At 44.2% G+C, this 21,236-nt stretch overlaps 1 protein-coding gene across 1 annotated transcript in view; it reads right to left on the reverse strand.

Annotated features, from left to right (window-relative positions):
* TMEM71 (transmembrane protein 71) overlaps window positions 1-21,236 on the reverse strand; it is a 160,771-nt gene that overhangs the window by 41,920 nt on the left and 97,615 nt on the right. Inside the window, exon 6 of the mRNA XM_069220774.1 lies at window positions 6,114-6,272. Within this exon, the coding sequence (XP_069076875.1) occupies window positions 6,114-6,272 (159 nt within the window). The remainder of the gene's footprint in view (window positions 1-6,113; window positions 6,273-21,236) is intronic.

A 21,236-nucleotide genomic window follows, 5' to 3' on the forward strand; every position in this document is an offset into this window, starting at 1 on the left:
GTAACTATAACTTGCGCCTCCTGTTATCTTATGTTTTTTCAGCGAATTTCTATGGGTTTTTGATCGTAAAGTAATTTTCATTACTATATGTTAATCCAACCATCACAACGCACGGCCAGGGCCAGGCCTGTGGCCAGACCCTGCGGCCAACCCACCTAACCAACCAACCCAAGGCTGCACATGCCGCGACGTGTCTCTCTGATTGTGAGAATAGGTGTGAGAAGGGGTATCTAGGGGTGAGAGTGGCTGTGAGAGTGGTTGTCTGGGTGTGAGAGTGGGTGCATCAGTGTCTTAGTGGGTGTGTCAGTTTCTGTGTGGGTCTGTGAGTGGGTGCGTGAGGGTCTGAGTGGGTCTGTGAGTGGATGTGTGATGGTCTGAATGGGTATGTGAGTGGGTGCATCAGTGTCTGAGTGGGTCTGTGAGTGGGTGCGTCAGTGTCTGAGTGGGTCTGTGAGTGGGTGCGTAAGGGTCTGAGTGGGTGTGTGGGTGGATGAAAGAGAATGAAAAAAATAATTTGAAAGAGAGAGAGACAAAAGGAGTGAGAGGGAGCGAGACAGAGTTTTTTAGGCTTTGGTGAATTAGATACTTGGAATTAGATATTTCTGGACAACTTGAAAAGAAAAATGTATTTGCCAATTAAAAAGAGTGCGATCACCTTTCATTAAGCGCCTTAAACCTTTGGAGTTGAAAACAAATTAAAGTAGGGAAATGATGAGAGACACACCTGGACTAGACTCCTCAACTTTCAGTGTAAGGATCTGTGACCTTAACCATTATGCCACAAGTGACTTCTTGCTCTGCTGTGCAAGGAAAGACCATTGCACTGGCTTTCTCTCTCTCTCTCTCTTTCTTACACCCTATTATGGGACGGAAAAGAGAGAGAGTGACAGGACCGCGGTGGGGAGCCTAAAGGTAAAAGAGATGAAATCCCTGCTTTCTGTCAGCAGGAGCTGTCCCCATGGCCATCATTGGCTGCGGGGGAAGTGGTGGTTCCCTGGGCTGCGGGGTGAGGGGGTGAGGGCTGTTCCCTGCATTGAATTTGAATCAAGCCCCAGGGAGGTGGTGGTCCTCTGGGCTGCAGGAGGGCCGGATGTACTCCTGCATTGAATTTGAAACAGGCCCCATGCAGATCCCTAGGGCTGTGGAAGGGGGTGGTGGTAGCCCTAAGGCCCTCCATGTTTCATTTGTCAAAAGCCCCGGAGAGGTGGCGGCCCCCAGGGCTTGGGGGCGGAGGGGCAGACGGCCCCCCTGCATTAAAATGGCAATGACTCCTGGGCTCTGAGGCCCACCCGGGGGTCTCAGAATAATCAAGCGTGGGAGCCTGTGCTTGCTTTTTTTTTTTTTCACCAGATCTGCCACGAATCGCAGCAAAAAGTTTTAAAAAATGCTTTTTAGTTCTGGGGGGTTCCTCTGCACCAGAGCTCAGGGGTCAGGGTGTCCCTACCCTGGCCCCTTTTCTTTTTTTTTACCTTTTTTTTCTGGGACTCGGCTGAAGCCCCAAGATGGCTGCCAACACTTCCTTCTTGAAGTGTTGGCAGACAAATTTGGTGTAATTCCATCCAGTGGTTCAGTTGCTATCATTTTTCAAAATCCCTATGGAAAAATGAATGGGGAAAAAGCATATTGGGCCCCCCTTTTTCTTAGCCCCCGGCTGACCGATCACCCTGAAACTTTCCAGATAGCAACTCACGTGAGGGAGAGATTTTTGGGGAACATTCTGTGAAGATTCATCAACCAGGGCCAAAAATATAGACAAGTAAAAAAAAGCTTTTTCTATAGTAACTAGGTCCTAACTATGACTACCTAGTGGTGTAGGTAATATATATATCCTGCTGAGACTGCTGACTGCTGTTGTGCCCAAAACGAAGGGTTTAGCTTCACATCAAATATTTATTTTGCCTCTGAAGAAACATCCTACGCGTGTCGCTGTCCCGCAGCCTTGCTCACAGATGGTGAGGCGCCATTTTTTCAAAGTATTTACAAACACCCATAGTGACATCATTGTGAAAAGTGAAAAAAGACTAATGCAATCCGCATAACAAAATTGAACACCACATTACATATTATAAATTGCTCACATAATTCTCTTGATTTATGCTTGCAACTAAAATTAGTATGAAAACACTGTGCTTTTCGCTAATTCGCATTGATCACGTATTGCAAAGTAGCCAATTAACTGCAATGGGGTTTAATCACATGTAACATCACTTTTATCCTTCTGTGAATTGTGGAAACCGCAATGATAATACCAAAATGTGGGAATTGATCATTGGTGTTGCAGGCATTGACGCCACCATGAACTATTAAAATGCCTTGTGCATATCAAGCCTACATAACAGTGGACAATTACAACAGATAAGTCATCCTCATTCCAAGTGGGTTATCAAATACAATTTAACTGTTACAGGCTACAAAATATATTTGTCCATACCACCCGGCGTTTGCATCACTAGTGGTCAACCATGCTGGCTTCAATTCCATCACTAAAAATGAATTAAATCTAATTATGAACTTTTTGATTAAATATGAATATGAATGAGAGTTAGATGGTTATGTTCACCCTTGTCAAATTAGAAGAATGTATTACAAGCTTGGTTACATATTTTTTTAATTATGGTGGAATACCATTCATATTTCATCAAGAAGTTAATAATTAGATTTCATTATGTTTTATCAACTACTTTCAGCATAGAATTTATAGATCTGATGAGCTATAATGATAGTGAAACTCCTGTCAGGGGTTGCTTTTGCTCATTCTATGTTGGCGTGGATGGTATTTTGCCAATCCAAAGCCTGTAATGCTGTGCCTGGAATGGTGAAAGAATGTTGTCATTTTACAGCTTGGCAAGGAAGGCACGGTGCCAAACCTATAGTTAAAGAAGTTGTTGGACAAATTGAAAAAGACTTTGTCCCTTTCTAGCTTGGTGTGGATGGCACTAGCTAATCCTATGCTTAAAAACTTTGTTAGAAAAACAGAGATTTGAGATGAGCAAACCTAGAGTGTCGCTGGTGTTGCAGGGTGCTCCTAACTGGAGCTTCTCTCACCCTAAATTTGGGAACTGCCCAGAGTTCTGACTTCTTGTTTGTGTATATATATATATATATATATATATATATATATATATAATAAATTGGTCTCCTCACAGTGCGCTCACAACAGCTACAGCTGGTGCCAGTATCAGGGGCAGACCTCCCCCTCTACATAGAAGTCCATAAGAGTTATTACACTGCACTCCAGAAGATAGATATATATCCTTGACAAATGTGGTTGGCAGTGTGGCACACTCTGGTTGCTGGTGCTCGCTTATGAAATGTCAGACCTCCTTCACTTATTAGTATCCAAGAAAATCAGCAGCACTCCGGAGGTAAAGTTCTCCTTATTTATTCAGCATATTCAATCGATATAAGCAGTATCAGCCCGTGTTTCGTCCCCCTTGGTCTTGGTCACAGCTTGTAGTCCTTTTTTGGTTTCTGTATTTATGCCCGTCCTGCTTATGTTGAAGCATTCTGGGCTTTTCATAATAAATAGGTCAGGCCCACTGGCTTTGTCATAGCAGTTCATAATAAACAGATCAAACTTAAGAAATATAGCATGACTTTTCGCAATACACGTAAACTAGCAACCATCTTGTATATAGGTGTCAAATTACAAATTACAAACTACAAATATGTTGAAAAATACAGCTTGCACAAGAATATACAACCACTCTCAGCAAGGCTTAACAAGAATCATCTCAGTACAACCATCCACTGTTTTCTCAGAGAGGTTGGCTAACGCCACAACCCTTGCCGACTACTGTGAGATTAAATGTAACATAATACCTGTCTATTGCCTGTGAGAGCAACCAACTGTTAAGGGTTTACTGGCTTTTACATATGCTTTTTGCAATTAATAAGATAGATTAACTGCCTTTGTCATAATGTTTTATGACAAGCAAGCCAGACCAATGGCATCAGACGTAACGTTTCTCAGTGCACCAGACAGGCACATTGCTTATACCCATAACCAACTCAGGCCTTCAGTTTTGAGCGTTAACTTTTCCACAAGTCAACCATCAGATACACAGGGCCTCATTACGAGGCTGGCGGTCAGGACCGCCTCTGCAGTGCCACATTACGACCCTAACGGTCGGACCGCCAGGGTACCGCTGTCTCTGCTGGGATTGATGATCCCGATGGGCTGACGGTGGCGGAGGTCAGAATCAGCCGGGGCAGCGCTGCATACAGCACCACCCTGCTGATTACGACCTGGTTCTCCGCCAACCTTTTCATGGCGTTACCACCACCATGAAAAGGCTGGCAGAGAACAGGTGCAGAGGGCCACAGGGGGGCCCCTGCACTGCCCATGCACTTGCCATGGGCAGAGCAGGAGTCCCCCTGCCTAGCTGGTGCCCCCTGCGGCAGCAGCATTGCCGCTGGCTAGATTACAAGCCAGCAACAATGCTGCCGCCACTTTCTTGCTGGGCTGATGGGCGGAAACCTAGGTTTCCACCTGTCAGCCCAGCGGGGAAGTCGTAAAGGGTCCGGCAGGGAGGTAGCCAGCATGGCGGCGACCGCCCCATTGGAAGTTCGGCAGACGGGTCTTTCCATCCACCGAACTCCTAATCAGACCCACAGTCTTAAAAATAGAAATGCAGTTGACCAAGCAAAATACTGTTTTTTCTAAGGTGGCCTAACAAGGATTCTCACAGAGCAAACCTTCTATTTCCACAGCTTGTATCACTGAGTGACCAACATCTGATACATTTGCCTACTATGGTCATCTGAGATTCCATGTTACAAAATACCCATCTGCAACAAAAGTACTTTTTCAGTGGAAGCACACAAATTTGACCCAGCCATATTCTGTACTCAGGGAAACCAACATGTACGTGGAGCCTCAGCCCCTCTTTCAGTAGGATTCTGAAAGATTTTCTTGTTGATCACATAAGGTCAGGCAACATTTGCACTGTCTAGCCAAACTTAAAATTCCATAGATATTACTGTAGCCCTGAGCTCTCAAACACAAAAGTGCACTCTGAAGTCCAAAGTTAATGACTGCCCTCCTTTCATCTGTACTGTCGCCAGAGAAAAACAAACTTTGTTAATTATCTAGTTAACTAAGACTGTTTAATAGCATTACAATGTTGTGTGTGTTCCACTTCAAGCTCAGGCAGCTGGACCAATAAGCAAAATGATCACAGGTATGTGGAGAGCAAGCACTTTTTTGGGGGAAGAACACATATTCGACCCAATCAAAACATGTACATTTGGCTACCGACATATGGGTGGAGCCAAAGCCCTGCTTCTGGTAGAACTTCTTAATGCCTTTTTTTAGGTTGATTACATAATGTCGGATGCCAGCTGCACTGTCAAGCCAGACCTAAAAAACAATGGTGTGTCTGTTACACCTTTTATTCAATTTTCCTTAAAATTAGCAGCACTATTTATTGCAATTTTATATAAATTAGCAAAGAACAGCTTAAATTCATGTGTTGTTTATTTTATGTATTTCTTAACTGGAATGTTATTTTAGTGTTTATGTCCTAAATTTAATTTTCTCGGTGAAAGATGTTGCTGCCTCTACCAAACTACTACGAGTAACCTCGATATCCCTTCTAGTCCTATTTACTTCCGGGTGCTAGAGTAGTGACTGTGTGTGAGGTCATACACAACTCTAAATATCAAGACTGAGGCCTATCACTCCCACAGTTGAAAATACAGATATATCCGGTGTTGCTCAATAAGCATGGGGTATGCGCTGATGTATAAAATTTCGATTATTACTGTGCTGAACCACGTGTTATAGTCTACTGTGTACCTCTAACCTCCAGCTCTCGAGGTAATTAACACTCACCACGGCCATCAGCAGTGAACCAAAGTTCAAGAGTCAGAATCCGCACAAAACAGACTTCCATCCAGTAAACTGAATACTATTAAATTGGATAATAAGTTATCTTAGAAACATCAAACGTTTGGTGCCAAGCACAAAATAAAAACAAGGGTCAGGGATATGATTTTCAGTATCTAAAATCAATGCATTAAGATGTGAAATGAATATGTTCTGTCTTCAGTAGACTCTATTCCTTTCTCTCGGGTTTGTCACATTCATGAAATAGATTGACTCGAATTACCTGTGCGTTCCGCGATCCTAGGACATGATGCACCTCTCCCGGTTTTTTTTCCCAGGACTGGTGGTTCTTGAACCTTAGGCCCAACGTGTTCTTTAACAGCTGAAGGCGTCAGGAAAGGGGCCGGAGTCTCAAGTAGTAAAGATTTTGAATTTTGAGGATCTTTTTCCGCATTGAAAACAAAGGAAATAAGGAAATGTTAAAGTTGAAATATATATAACTTAACAGTTGATGAAACAAGCAGTACTACTGTCAAGTAAACCTCCAAGAATAAGGGAGAGGGGTGGGAGAAAGAAAGGCACAAAAATGAAAACAGACAAATAAGGAAGCTGCATCAACAACCGCACATTAGCACCTACTCCACATCCTGAGGCCCATTGATTGGTTCCCTCGAGTTAAGCAGGGAATTAGGCGGGGTTTTCTATATTTTTGTTTGTGCTTCCAGATCAGACATCGAGCACTTGAGGTTTCTTTGCTTTTTGGTGTCTCTGAGTTCCAGGGACGGCTCCTCTGCTATGGCGGAGGAGCGTCACCCCCCCCCCCACCAGCAGCAGGAGCTGCAAACCTTAAAAAATAAAACGATAATAAACAATGTTTATTATTGTTTCATTTTTAAAGGGGCGGGCCATGAGGTTGATGAGCACTGAGGGGATTGCATAGAGCACTCCCCTCAGTGCACATGTATGTCAGGCTTTCTCGGGCCAGCTACACACACATGCGCATAAGGGCCCTCTCCAACCCAGCACTGTGTAGCCGGATTGGAGAAAGCAAGCCCAGGCTTCCAGTCTGCATTTGTGCGCCAATTCAGGGGGCTCCAGCTAATCATAATGCTACTCTGAGCAGCATCATGATTGGCTGCATGGCCTGCAGTCCGACAGAGAAGATACGTTTCTTTTTCTTTTAAAATAAATATATATTTTATTTTTGTTCCCCCCCCCCCCGCCCGCCACTTTTCCCAGTCACCAGCCGCAATTGCTGAGTTCTCCTCCTGTTTCCTGGCTGGCATAGGGCCCATAACAGCTCGATCTTCACTAGAGATCGCCTAGTGCGGGCAAATGCTTATCATTCCTTACTTTGTACATGTTCTGTACTAACTAAATTTAGTACAATGTTTTGCTTCTTTGTGAAGATAATATACACCCTCCTTGCCTACAAATTCCTGCAAAGAAGCAGGTGAGTAACACCTGTGCTTCCCCCCGCTCTCTCTCATGAGACTCATGGAATTCTTTAGCAAAGTCCTGCAGTGCTTTACATTTACCAACCATGCTCAACTTGTCCAATTGGGAACTGAAATATCCATGGATCTCCCCAACTCCTCTGGAGTACCTAGGCATCTACTCAGGGCTGGCTTTAGCGTTGGTGGTGCCCAGTGCGACGATCATTTTTGCAACACCCCCCCATGATCTTCTCGGTTTTCCTCACTGCCACCTAGCAAAAGTGGCCCTCATCTCTCCATAGCCCCTCTTTCACATACATTTAATTTGTTTTAAAACACTAGTAAAAGCTGGCTTTACCAACAATAATGTATATCTAACCAAACAAACTCTTTTTTAGCAACATTAGCATTAGAGAATCAAAGACTGGGGGAAACAAATAAACGTCCTAACCTATTTTATGCAATTTGCATGCAGCTCTTTTTATAACAGTTTGCAACAGTCACTTTTCTATATTAGTTTTGTATCTTATGAAATGTGGCAACTAAAAAACCTCTTTGACAAAAGCAACTATCCACTCAGCTATCCACATAAACTACAGATCTGTTACCTCCACAATACGCATTCTTTGCAGCAGGGATATTAACCCTCTGCGCTACTTTATGGCGAGTCAAAACTGCCACCAGATAAAATTCCATCGCTCTCTCTAGCAGGAACATCCATCACAAGAGTTATCACAGCAACCCCTCTGAGTTCAGCACCCCCCTCCCCAGGTCTGCGCCCAGTGCAATTGCACCAGTCGCACTGTCCTAAAGCTAGCCCTGCATCTACTTATCTCTGCACGTTACCCCTCGGATTCATAGTGTGCAGTATCAAGACTCAGCAATACACTGGTGCCTTTCAACTCTAGCTCAAAACCTCTTAGGTGTACAGCATTCAGCAACTTCAAACCTGCCTCGACCTTACCCAGAACTGGATGTTCAGATGCTACCTAAAGCTCAATTTGACAAATGTGTGCTTGTATGTATGCATGTTATTTGTATAGCTTGAAACTATTTGAAAGGCAGCAGAAAGACTGAATTATTCTTGCTCACCAAGAGAACCAAATGACCACAAAGTAAAGCATAGCTATCCAACAGCAACCTAGACCCCACCACCCCTGTCTGCAGTCTGGCACCCAGTGCAAAATTTCTTGGACTTACCCTTGATACAGACCTGCACTGCAAATAACACATCATCAAGAAACCTGAGACAGCATGGTATCAGCTCTCTTTAAAGAAAATAGTGAAACATTTCCTTCCTCGAACTGACTTCCAGGATGTCCTCCCTCATTTGAATGGAGGCCACGTAAAGAAAATTGAAAACATCATCCAACAATGAATTAGCTACGTTGGCTCCTCCTCCGGGCCTATTTTCTTAAAGTATAAAAAAAAGGAATATGAGAGAATTTTTAACCAGGAGATGGGCTCACCCTTGTCAGACATTGATCCAACGTACAAAGATATTCCAACAAAACCGCCAATGCAATGTTCTTCCAAAATTCCGTTAGCAAGGAGCCATGCAATATGACTCATGCGATCTGGTTCGATTATGTGAATATCATAATCTTAGTAGCGATCACCTCACGGGAGCAACACCATACGGGTCTTTGTCAGTAAGCTTGACTGTCCAATTGTGTTTCTGATCAGTGGTCATACAGGTAGAGATAGAAATGACCCTATCCAGTTCCTGACCAAGCTTTAGTGTCCCTTCTCTTACTTTCTGTGCTTCCTCCTGACACTGACCCAGCCTGTCAGGCTCAGAGTGGTGTTCCCACCTTGTACTACGAGCCCTATGCTATAATCATCCCTCATCTAAGTGAGGTGTACTCTTGGACCCTCATTCTATAGGACAGTGGTTCTTACCTTTTTGTCCGTTGTGGACCCCCACTGAATCCCTACTGGACGCTCGGGACCCCAGCCCAAGCAATTTATAAGATTTGAACCTCAAAACAATACACAAAATACAGAAACAAGTATACTGGAAACAACACACAAATGATGAAACATTTTATTTTATTCATAAACATCAAAGAATTTAAATTTTAATGGGAAGGATGGAGCTTTTCGAAATTTAGATTTGTGTCTAAAAGACAAAGCATATCCCCAGATCAAGGTTAAGAGCCTCTGCTATAGAAATATTCTAAAGACTCCTAAAGACTTTGGTGCCAGACAAATACACCTAGCAAATTTATGTTTGGGGTGTCTGCTGAAGGTATCCGTCAGAACAGGAAAAACCCGGGCCAAAGCTCACTATGGAAACTGTCTTTCTCAATTCTTCTCATGCCTTTCAGGGGTCCCCACAGTAATTGCCATCTGCATCAGAATGTATTGTAGAGATGGACCAGGGAAGCCTTAGGGCATTAAATCTATACTTCTGTGTATTATTTGAAACATGACAGATCCCCCTCTCTAAAGGTACGAACATGAACCTTGGGTGTGACCCCGCATTAGACATAGCATGTTGGATTCAGGTGTTTGATGCAGAAAAACGTGGGCAGAATCGTTATCCTGGGAAGCAATTTTCAGTAGACATTAGGGAATATGTTAGGTTGTCTGACAGCTAACACCATCAGAGGCTATCTGTCAACCTCTCTTACCAGTTGCATAGAGCCGTCCCCTAACTCCAAGTTTGATATTTATAACTTCCTCCCACTGCAAGTGAGAGACATGAGAAAGACAGAACTGTAAGCAGGCCGAGAACCGAGGAATGAACACACATTCATTCAAAATTCACGAAATCACCTAGCTGTCGTTTTTAGCAACAATATGCAGCGCCGAAGCACATTTCCTGGAGATGCTAAGGTGGAGAGACTCACGCTGCTTCTGCAAGAACTTTACACGCAAAATATATTTTAAGGAGCATAATCCTCACATTTACCTGAAAACAGCTTCTTGGAACCCGCGCAAACACACAACCAAGAAGCAAACAAGAACATAACTGCCTACTTCCACAGGAATTTAAAGGACTTTTCAATGCAGGCCTTCAAACTAGTGATGTAAGGAAAAGTGATCCGCCCCTAGTACATGGAGGGGCACCCACCGCCCCCCACCAAGCCCCAGTCAGGAACTCTCAGGCCAGGGCCCGTGCACAGTGCCGGCTGTGCTGAGAGGGTCTCCTGGAGCTCTCCCCCCCCCCCCCCACCTCCACACCGCAGGGGGTGTGGGGGCTAACGTTATGCCACTGCTTCAAACTGTGCATAAATGCCATTTCTACGTTCTTGGACAATGAACAGAAACTCGAGACCATACGAGATGAAGCAGCTATAAGTAAGTTCTGTAGTAACAGCCCACAGCAAACGTACAGAGGCCCTTCACCTACTGCAGTCTGCTGCGACTGACAACATTCCTGTGCTCCACAACTTCAGGCCCTAACAATGCACATGGCGCTACCATCATAAAAATCAGGAACATAAACACACCGTGAAACACAGGACATGACACCTTCCTAGGGCAATGTTACAGCAGAAGTCAGTGAAATGCAATGCAAGTGATATGGACATTGTGTGCATTTCCTACTCCTGTCTGCACATCTTATTTAAGGCCCATTATCAACGAAGTTTGAATAAATGTATCATATTCTAGGCCTAGGCGAAAATTCTGTTGTGCATTTCCTACTCCTGTCTGCACATCTTATTTAAGGCCCATTATCAACGAAGTTTGAATAAATGTATCATATTCTAGGCCTAGGCGAAAATTCTGTTACACCCGCGTAATTCAGCGAAATTTTGAACTCCGCTTGTTGCGTAAATTCTTGGAATTATGCACTGGTCCCAGCAAAAGGCACAGGAGCAAAGCTAATGACTGGAACGGGAGCAGCAGCTGGTTGCTTCGTTTGTGTTTTTTGTGCTATTTGTTTAAGTGTAAAATACGTCCTTGCATTCAAAATGGATATGATGATGCATTTTGCTTTAAAATATAGTGCCAAATGCTGGTTCTGCATTTGGCACAATTGTGCCTAATTTCACCACATTTTTCCAAAATTACGCTGAAGCAAATTATACAAATTTCGCAAACCCTTATTTTCACAGTGTGTGCTAGGAAGGGAACGGTGCTTCCAAAATATTATTTTCCATGAATAAAAACGAAGAAATCAAGAGAAAAAAGTGATGGTCCTTTAATGTACCAACTCTGTGCTTGCTAAAATGTGCTACACCTAGATTCTGCACATGTACTATTAGGAAAAAAGGGACAAATGAAGACCATGTGTTTGCTGCATGTCTCCACCATGCTTGTGAATCAGACCCCAAGAGCCTCTCACTGTGACTTACTGATGAACATCTACAGCATTTAGCCTGAGATTGGATTTTCAGACATTTTGCATTGTTCACCCTGAGGCATTAATAGCTCCTCTCATACTTTAATTGATTTGATTGCAGCTATTATTTAGAAGCAAGACCTCATCACACTGCATAATGCTGATGCTCATTTCCTGATACAAATCAAATCACGGAGGCAGATGATGAATCAAATAAACACTAACTGGGAGTCTAAATAAATCAGCTGACATTAATAATAGCTAATAATGTAATAAATCAAATGACTATTGGGCTCCGTTTGCAACTGAAATAGAAAGGTTCGATGTGTGCTTCATGCTACGAGGATTTGTTATATGAAAAGAACCAAACATGCCCTGAATTCAGGAATTAGTGGAGTTTTTTTTTTTTTAAGAAGAAGGGAATTCCAGAAATATCCCCATCTCTCAGTATTTGTATAGCCCTCCAGAGTAACCTATCAGCACCATATGATCTTCCGATAAGGAGTCTAGCAAGTTGGGCCATCCTGGGGCATAGCTTAGTCCGTGAGATGGGGGAGGGGTTGAGAAGGTGCATCTCAAATTTCTCAACTAAAAAAACAGTGGGCCACAACGGGAATATGGGAGGTGATCAGGGTTTGGGATGGACTTTTCCTATAAGGAGCTGGGTCAGTACTGATTACCATTAGGTGGTCTGCTGGGGCTGGTTTAGAATTTGGCGGACAGGTACTTTGTTGCAATTGCAAAGGAGTACCGTGTCTGCCAAGCAAAGGTTCGCCAGCCCTAACTGGAGTCAGATGGGCCACAAGTTTTACACCAATAAAGTAAAATTCACCTAGTCAGGGGGAAATTTCCGTCAACAGCCCAACAGAGTAGGTGCCATCCGAAGTAAGCCATCCGACTGAAAGCCCTATTTAGAATCAATGGTCAGATGGCTTTTTTTGTGTCCCTTGCCAACAGGTATAGACTGTTAATAAAAATAAAATGACCTCCCCAAACCATTTGCTGTAATCTCGAGTTGGGGGTGGGCGGGGGGGGGGGGCATTCATTTTTTTATTTTTCAAAAACAAATTCCCGCTTTAGAAGTTAGTTTTTGAAAAATAAAAAACTTGGGAAAAGTTTGAACAGGATCCGCCATGACTGGTCTGGCAGACATCTCTAAATTTGGTGAGCGTAGTAAAGGCTGTAAAGTCCTCCGCCACCCTGTCTGCCTTTAGTCCACCTGCTAAATCCTAAATCTGGCCCTCTGTCTAAAGTGGCACAGTGGGCGAAAAACTGTGGTTTGGAATCCTACCCTGAGGGATTGCTAGTGGTTAAATTATTTGAAGCTTTCATCCCATCACCTTTTAGGTGCTTCATTGCAAGTAGTATGCCAAGAAACCTGAGACTAGCATAGCTTACCAAGCCTACCACTGCCAGTATTTGTGAATTCTAAAAAGTAGTAATTTGCATCCATTCAAGTAGTACGTCTATGGATGCAGATTTGCAACTTTTTTGGTAAACTGGTCACTAAGGTGCCCTCAAAGAAGTGGTGTTGCGTCCCCTGGGGAGAACAGAACAGTGCCATATCTTCAGAGAAATGGCGCAGTTCTACTGAGAAGATAGATGAAGTGTCGACTGAGCATAGTGTGGCGCATCATGCAATTTGTGCAACGTTAATTGAGTAATCGGATAATCTGATAACTAGTCATAATCTGTACATAAAAGAATAGCAATACCCCCTTTTGCATGACTCCTTTTTGAATTACTAGCAAGGCTATTTAGTACATAGTCTTCATCTGCTAAGAAATTTCCTATGGCCCAAGATTTTTGTATACATACTATAATTGTTTTGTTACATATTTGTTTTTTTCATGAAGCCCCGCCCCTAGATTCAATGAAAGGAAAGTAAGCACTTAAACCAACTGATGGATTGAGATTTATACCCATTCAGAATTCCTGGTAACCGAACACGCCCTACAGAGTTCCACCGGAGGTGTTTCAGCAGATAGAATAGGAAACTAGTCTGTTCTTATGGAATGGGGGTTGTCCTCACATAGCCCTACATAAGCTCCAAAGGGGTGTCTATGTAGGGGGACTGGTTGTGCCAGATCTTTTAAATTACTACTGGGCAGAACACTTGGTGGTAATCAATTACTGGGTGTTTGAGGGTGAGGCAGACCCGGCATATGCTCTCGGCATAGGATCGCACTTGGGAGCTGGGGCTATGAGGCAGTGCTATACCAGCGATTGAGTGAGTGGGCACTACCAACTCATACTGCTTGGGTGATGCAGGTTTGGAAGGAGGCGATGCGATATTTGGGTTGGGAATCCATCCTGACGACCCGCACCCCCGTGGCATATTGATCTCTTGCGTGAAATTTGGGCTTGAGGGGAATCAGGGTATGGTCGCTGTTAGGCATAGATTACCTGGGGGATGTTTAGGAGGAACAGAGGGGGTGTCGTTTGATGTCCTCCGTCAGGAATATGATTTGGTGGTAACTAAGTGCTTTCGATATCTGCAGCTGGGGCATGTCCTTTGTAGACATGTGGTGAGGGGAGATCAATTACTGGAGTCAACTCCAGTGGAAGATTGCCTTCCCTCGGGTCCACTTCAGACCAAGACGATTTCCATTATCTATTAAAAATTGATAAATAATTCCCCAGACCTGTTGACTACCATGCATACGGCTTGGGAGGGAGATGTGGGGGAAATGGATGAGGTTGATAGGGTGGAAGCGAAACAGAACCCGAGGGAGGTTGCAATCCGATCTTGCCCCATATTGATATAACTACGGATACTACATAGGGCCTATTACTCTAGGGTACTCTTGCACAAGATAGATCTGGAGGTCTCTTCCTTCTGACTGAGGTAGTATGGGCATAAAGGCACCTTCTACCATATTCTGTGGTCCTGTCCCAAGATACAGCACTTTTGGGAGGGAGTACGTGCGTTTATGACCGAGGTGCTCGAATAGGTGGTCTCCCAGACCCTAAATTGTTTCTCTTAAATATTACCAGTGCGGATGTCTGGCATAGGTACCAAAGAATATGCCTCACTACTGCAGCAGTAGCGGCCAAATGCAACATAGCACGTTCCTGGGGTGTTGGGGCACCCCCCCCTCCTGGTGTGGGAAACTGGAAGAAAGACCTTGATTGGTGTCAGGGGCAGAGAGAGTGGTCTTCCAAAGCTGGGGATGCCCCAAATAATGGGATAAGATATGGGGATGCTGGAGTGCGTATAGGGGTAATGTGTGAATGGTGGGTTCAGAGAGAGGGAGGGACAAGAGTGTAAGGGCGAGACATTCCTATGATCCATTAAAACCACCACTACTGAAGGGATGGGCATGGGTCCAATGTGGTGTAGAATAGGTTAAATGCTCCTACTGTGTACCTGTGTGCTTTTTCTTCGTATATTGCCAGCTGTCTGTTCTGAGCAATGATTGTTATCTGTTACCTAATAAAAAGATTTATAAAAAAAAGAATTCCTGGTAACCAATATCAGGATACCTCCTGATCCCAATTCTAATTATTACTGTTCGATGCAAGGTTTTAACAAATCTTCCTTTTCTGTTAATCTGAATGACTATGAAAGAGCTACATTCTGAAGGGCCAGTGCTTATTTTTGTGGTGTGCCGAATCCGGTGTTGGACTTTTTTCCTTATGCAGGGTCATCCCCAGTCTTTTTGCCTCCTGCATCCTATTTTTCCTGACCTGTCGCTGATGCCTCTAGGACTCTGAGCACTTTATCACTGCTGACCAGTAAAAGTGCAGGTGCTCTCCCATCTAAAGTTTGTATGATTGGCTTATACCTAATTGGCATATTTAATTTACCTATAAGTCCCTTGTACAGTGGTATCTCTATACCCAGGGCCTGTAAATTAAATACTACTAGTGGGCTTGTAGAGGTGCTTGCGCCACCCATTGAAGTAGACTTTCAAAAATGTCTCAGGCCTGCTAGCTCAGGGCCTGTGTGCGCAGTTTTCTGCCACAGGGACCTGGCATCTAAATTTACTTGCCAGGCCCAGAACACCCCATTTACTACATGGAAGTCACTCCTAAGGTATGCCCTAGTTAGCCCTATGGGCAGGGTGCCATGTATGTAGAAGGACATGTGCCAGGTTGCATGGCCTGTCCTGGTAGTAGCAAACAGCCTAACTTGGTGTCTCACTGCTGTGAGTGTTGCCTTCTCCTAGGATTGCATTAGAAATGCCCTGCCTTATGTGTAAGGGGTACTGTCTGATTTATGAGGGGTAGCATAGGCGTATTTGGTATGGTTGTGATGGTGATAATAAATGCTGCTTACTGGTGTAGGTGTATTTTTTATTACTATGACAGAAATGCCACTTCTAGAAAGTGCGCATTTCTCTGTGCTTATGGCTCTGGTGTTTGGCAGCTTGACTCCAATCCATGTCTGGGCAGAGTGACAGTTGGGGCTTTGTGCATACTTTTCAGACAGCCTTTACACAAGGAGGGTGGAGGTGTCACAGAGGTGCATCTGCATACTGAATAGTCTTCCTGGGCAGAGAGAAGGGAGAGGCGGGGCAAACCTACATTTGTAAAGGCTGTGCCCTGGCCTCACACAGTAGGGTTGTTTATCCCCCACTGATGTTTGGAGCCTGTGCTGAAGGAGAGAGGGGGCACTCCAAAAACCAGATGTAACTGGTTGGAACCTCCTCTCCCCACCATTGTAAAACACTGCAAGGACTGAGTATAAGTACAGGGGAATTTCCCCCACAATTTGGAGTCTCTTGGAATCATCTTGGAACTGGACACAAAGGACTGGAAGGACTCACCAGGAACCACCATGGACTGCTGCTGCTGCTCCTTCCTGTGACCTGCTTGGTCACTGTAAAGAACTTGCCACCTGCTTGCATCCCCTGTGCTGGCCTATTGCTGGGCCCCTCCCCTTGTGGGTCTTGTTCTCTGACTCTTGTACCCCCAGGGTGCTGTGACCCGACCCCTGCGATGATCTTCAGGCACGAAGAGTGCTTCAACAGGTGTCTGACTAGCGATGTGGAAAGCGCTACCTCTGGAGCGTTGCTAGCGCTTGAAAAGCGCTTTTTCATATTGTGGCAAGAACGTCACCACCGCGACCCAGGCTTAATTTAATGCCCCATGCTTGGAATCTGTGCCGCAGCCCGGGAGGCTGTATAACCGAAGCGCGAGTGGAGCGCACTTCACAGTGCCCCCGGGGCACGAAGGAAATCTCTTTGTGGAAGACCGGAGCAAGCGTGCTCCTATCGGTGCCCCCGGGGCAAGGTCCGATCTGTATAGCGGCCCCGGTGCACTAGAAGGCCTTGATTCGGGCCTGAAACCTCGCCGAAAGGCAGGAAGGAGAGGAGGACGCCTCTACTTAGCCTGCCGAGCTCAGGAGGGCTCTTTATCAATCTGAGGGTGGGGCGGCAGCCTCACCGGAGGCTCGTCCCCGCTGCAGGCCCCTTGTTGGCCCCTTGTGGGCCAGTTCTGTGGTCCTACCCCGACTTGGAGGTCCAGTGCAGGCCTAGGAGGACCCTGAGAGATCGTGGGCCCCAGGAGGGACTGTCACCAAACAGAGGGGGTGAGTGGCACCTCCCTCCCCCTTAATTACTTGGCGGACTTTGGTCCCCCCTCGTGAGGGCCGGTTGAGGCCCGGGGGCCCCCAGTGATTGCGGGCCCCTGGAGGGGCCTGTCCATAGCACAGAGGAGGTGCGTGCTGCCCCCTCTGCCTCAAAGGTTACCAGAGGCCCCTGTTTGTCGCAGAGGAGCGCCGGGCCCCATTTTCCCTTCTCCAGGCACTGGAGGTGCCTTCATCTTTTTCAGGTACTCCCTAAAGGAACAATATATATAATCTAACTTCTTTCTAAAGACTTTGCTAATTTATATGTTGCCTACCTGTTTATGATGCCTTCATATGTGTAGGCAAATGTTCCTTTTATGGGCATACCATGCTAATATGTTTTTATAACTTGACATACGTTTTCGAATGTTCCTAATATGGGAATGTATGATATTCTTATGACAAGTGCTTTGGTGTAATAACGTGTTTCCTGACTACTGCTTATGTTGCAGAATACTCAGTAACCTGTGTGTTAAATGTGACTACTGCTAGTTTGCAGAGTAACTAATGTGTAACGTTCTGACAACTGCTAAGGTAGCAGGAGACTACTGATATGTGATGTTTGGTCTAATAATTGCGCTGTGTACAATACAGTATATTTTCATATAACTTGGTGTTGTGTTTCCTTTGTGGTGAGAATAGTGTGTCACGTGTGTTGCGTGTGTTGTGCAAACGCTTTACACATTGCCTCCGGGTTAGGCCTGACTGCTCGTGCCAAGCTACCAACGGGGTGAGCAGGGGTTATCTTGGATGTGTAACTCCCTTGCCCTGACTAGAGTGGGTGGGTTCTGTCTGGCTGAGGTTCATACACTAGCCAACCAGAAACCCCATTTCTAACATACGGTATTAAATATTTCAGCAATCCCAGATACTTATTGGGGATTTTTCTAATATTAGTGCTGGTAGTCAATCAACATCATTTTCCAAAACAAATCACATTTACCCAAAATTATTGAAGGTGCAAAATTCCAGAACTTTACCCATACTTTTGATGGATCATTTTTAGCATTGAACAGAACCCATTTTATTTCAACTGAGCTCAGTGATCGGAGTTGTGGAAGAGTATGTAACAAGTTCATTATCCTTGATCTAGTTAGTAGACAATTATCTCCTGTGGTAACTGAGTAATAAAAGTAGAGATATAAAACCATCACAAGCTTCCGGGGAGGAAGTTACATGCTACAAACAGATGCTTATAGGATAAGTAACATTTTCCATTGGCAGCATGCGTGGCTGTACATACATCTGCAAAGACTTTAAAGCAGTGCCCTCCATAAGTGGACAAGTAGATGTTGCAGATGTCTGGAACAATTTTCTGAAAACTGTTTGGCCAACCATAGCCAGGTTTTAGGCTAAAGTGCCCACATACTTGTGCTTAGTAAAAATGAGTTTAACAGGTGGCTACTTTGCAGATGTCAGCTAGTAAAATGTTCCCTAAGAAAGCCATGTGCCCCCATGCACAGCCCCGTCCCGCATTTCACTGCCTGAATTACGGGCAGTCAAATGCGCGATGGGTGCTGCTGCACCCGCTGCACCGCCACATTGGCACTGGCTCGATTACGAGCTGGCGTCAATGTTAACGCACTCTTCATTGCAGGGCCGGTGGGCAAAAACACTGCGGTGAAGTCGGAATACGGCCGGCGGTGTCCTGACGGCACCAGCGATCAGGTGGCGGTTTCAAAGGCCGCCCGCCAAACTCGGAATGAGGGCCCTAGTGTCTGATTAAGGTGAAAAGTTGAGACCACCTTAGGGAAAACTTAGGATTGGCCCTGAGAACATTCTTATATTTATGAACCTGAAGGGTTTCTATCCTGAAGGAAGCAATTCCATTAAGAAGGTTACTTTTCAGGAAAGGAACTGTAAGGTTCATGAGTTTGAAGGTTTGAAGGTTTGAAGACTATGTTAAGGCTCCACACAGGGACAGAAGGATTTTGAGGAGGTATGACGCTCTTAAGATTCTCCATGAAAGCTGTAACTGGTTGGATCCCACTGTGGAATGAATGATTCCTTTTTTGCATGTCTACTGCTACAGCAGCAAGCATTGAGCAAGATCAATATGGATATCTATGTGAGTTTTCTTGTTGTACCATGGAAAAAGCATGTTAGACTTTTGCTACCTTGTTTTTTAGTTCGCTGTCTAAAAGCAGAATGGCTCTAACCAAGCCAAGCAATATTTGTTTCAAGTGTAGACTATTGATCAGCTTAAGAGGTAGCAGTGCTGTGATATATTAAGCACAATTTCAATCCAGTATGGCTGGAAGTTGGTAATTTCAGAAAACCAACTAATACCTTGACTAGTCAAGAATGCAGTTTGATAATTAAACCAAATGGGGAAATTGCACCCACCTTGGAACCAATCTAATCGCAGTTTGTTCTAGACAATCTTAGTTTTTTTTTCAATTCCATAGAAATGAGAAGTTAATACCAGAGGTAATTATCATTTTTGAGGTTTCAAATTGTCCCCATCAAAATAACTATTTTGGAGACAATGAATCCAGAATATTTGTAATTTTCTGTTTGTTGTACCTAATTAATTCTAGTAGATCATTTGTGAACCATATAACCAGGTATTTCATAAATTTGGATTGCTATTGAAGGCTGGAGTGAGCAATACAATCAGAGAGGCATGAAGGTTTTAATGGTAAGACTTCTGCCCTATCTTTATTCTGGATATATCCTGAAACAATGGAGACGTATGGATAATTTCTACAAGACCTGCAATTTATGTGTTGACATCTTTGGTGAATACTAGGATGTCATCAGCGTATGGGGCTGATTTTAACATGTCAAATTTAAATTGGAAGCCTATAATATCATCACGGAGATTTATGGCTTGTAAAAGAGCATGAATTGCTTATAAAAATAGAAGTTGGAATAAGAGACAACCTTGGTGAGTCCCTTAACATGGTTTGATTGGGTCTATGAGGTTATCATTTATTCTTACTCTAGCATTTGGCTGAATATACAGGGCCATAGTCATGATGATCAAATGTGTGCCTGTATTGTGGTGGTGCGGGACAGCTTCCAGGTAAGGCCAAGCCACTTTGTCAAAAGCCTTCTCTGCCTCCAGTTCAATAGTCGTGGCTGGGAACTGGGAGAGGCAAGCCTTCTCAGTGATATGACAAAATGTGTAGATACTTTCACTGGCTAGTGATTTATGAATACGTTTAGCAATTATTTTCTCTATTCGTCTTACTAAAACCACTGCATATACTTTAGCCTCCATATTGATGAGGGCTAAGGAGCTATAACTTTTCAGCCCTAGGGGGTCTTTACTGTGTTTTGGAATGACAATATTTTTTGCCTCAGCTGCAGAGCCAAACGCAACACCCCAGAAGCGAAGTGTGTGAGGGCGGATTTTAGTGGCTCGATGATTCCATTACCTAATTTATTATAGAAAGTGATAAGGAATCCGTCAGGACATGGTGATTTGCCAGAGGGGATAGATTTGATGGTGTCTATTATTTCCTCTGTTTGAATAGGTTTATTTAGGTCCTGTTTCTATTACTCAGTTGATTTGTTGGCCACAAACTCGCCTAACAATTCTCAGTTTTTTTCTTTGAATGTGAGATTGATAGGTTTGCAAAGTTCCTCCTCAAAATCTCTGAAGACCTTTCGTGCCATGACATGAGAGATTAAAGGGTCCACGATGCCCCTTATGCTAATCCTTGCATTTTAGTAGCTCGGTATTCATGAGAGAGGGGCAGCTGTGTGAGCAAACCATCAATAATGCTATTGGAATTTTTTTAAACGGGAAATGAACTGGCAATCTTTTGGTCTGCCTGGCCACTAAATGTTTGAGGGGCCCTCTAATAGGAGTTTTTAGCCATTTTTAACAGCTAAGGTCTAATTAAAAAACATATAATTCTACACTCATAGTTTAACGCCATTTGGATGCAGGTTTACATATTTTTAAAATTTTCCCAGAATTCCGGGAGTACTTCTAAAAAGCTGTGACAGTCGCCACTTCCTGCGGGTACTCTCAAACGTAAGCACACTGTGGACAATTAAGCGTGTGTAAACCTTTAGCAAAAGTGCCCTTGCTGCCTCTTTTTTTTATATATATATCCTGCGTCAACCGACTTCCGGAGGAAGTGCTAA

This window comes from Pleurodeles waltl, chromosome 2_2, assembly GCF_031143425.1.
Source record: "Pleurodeles waltl isolate 20211129_DDA chromosome 2_2, aPleWal1.hap1.20221129, whole genome shotgun sequence".
Lineage (NCBI taxonomy): Eukaryota > Metazoa > Chordata > Amphibia > Caudata > Salamandridae > Pleurodeles > Pleurodeles waltl.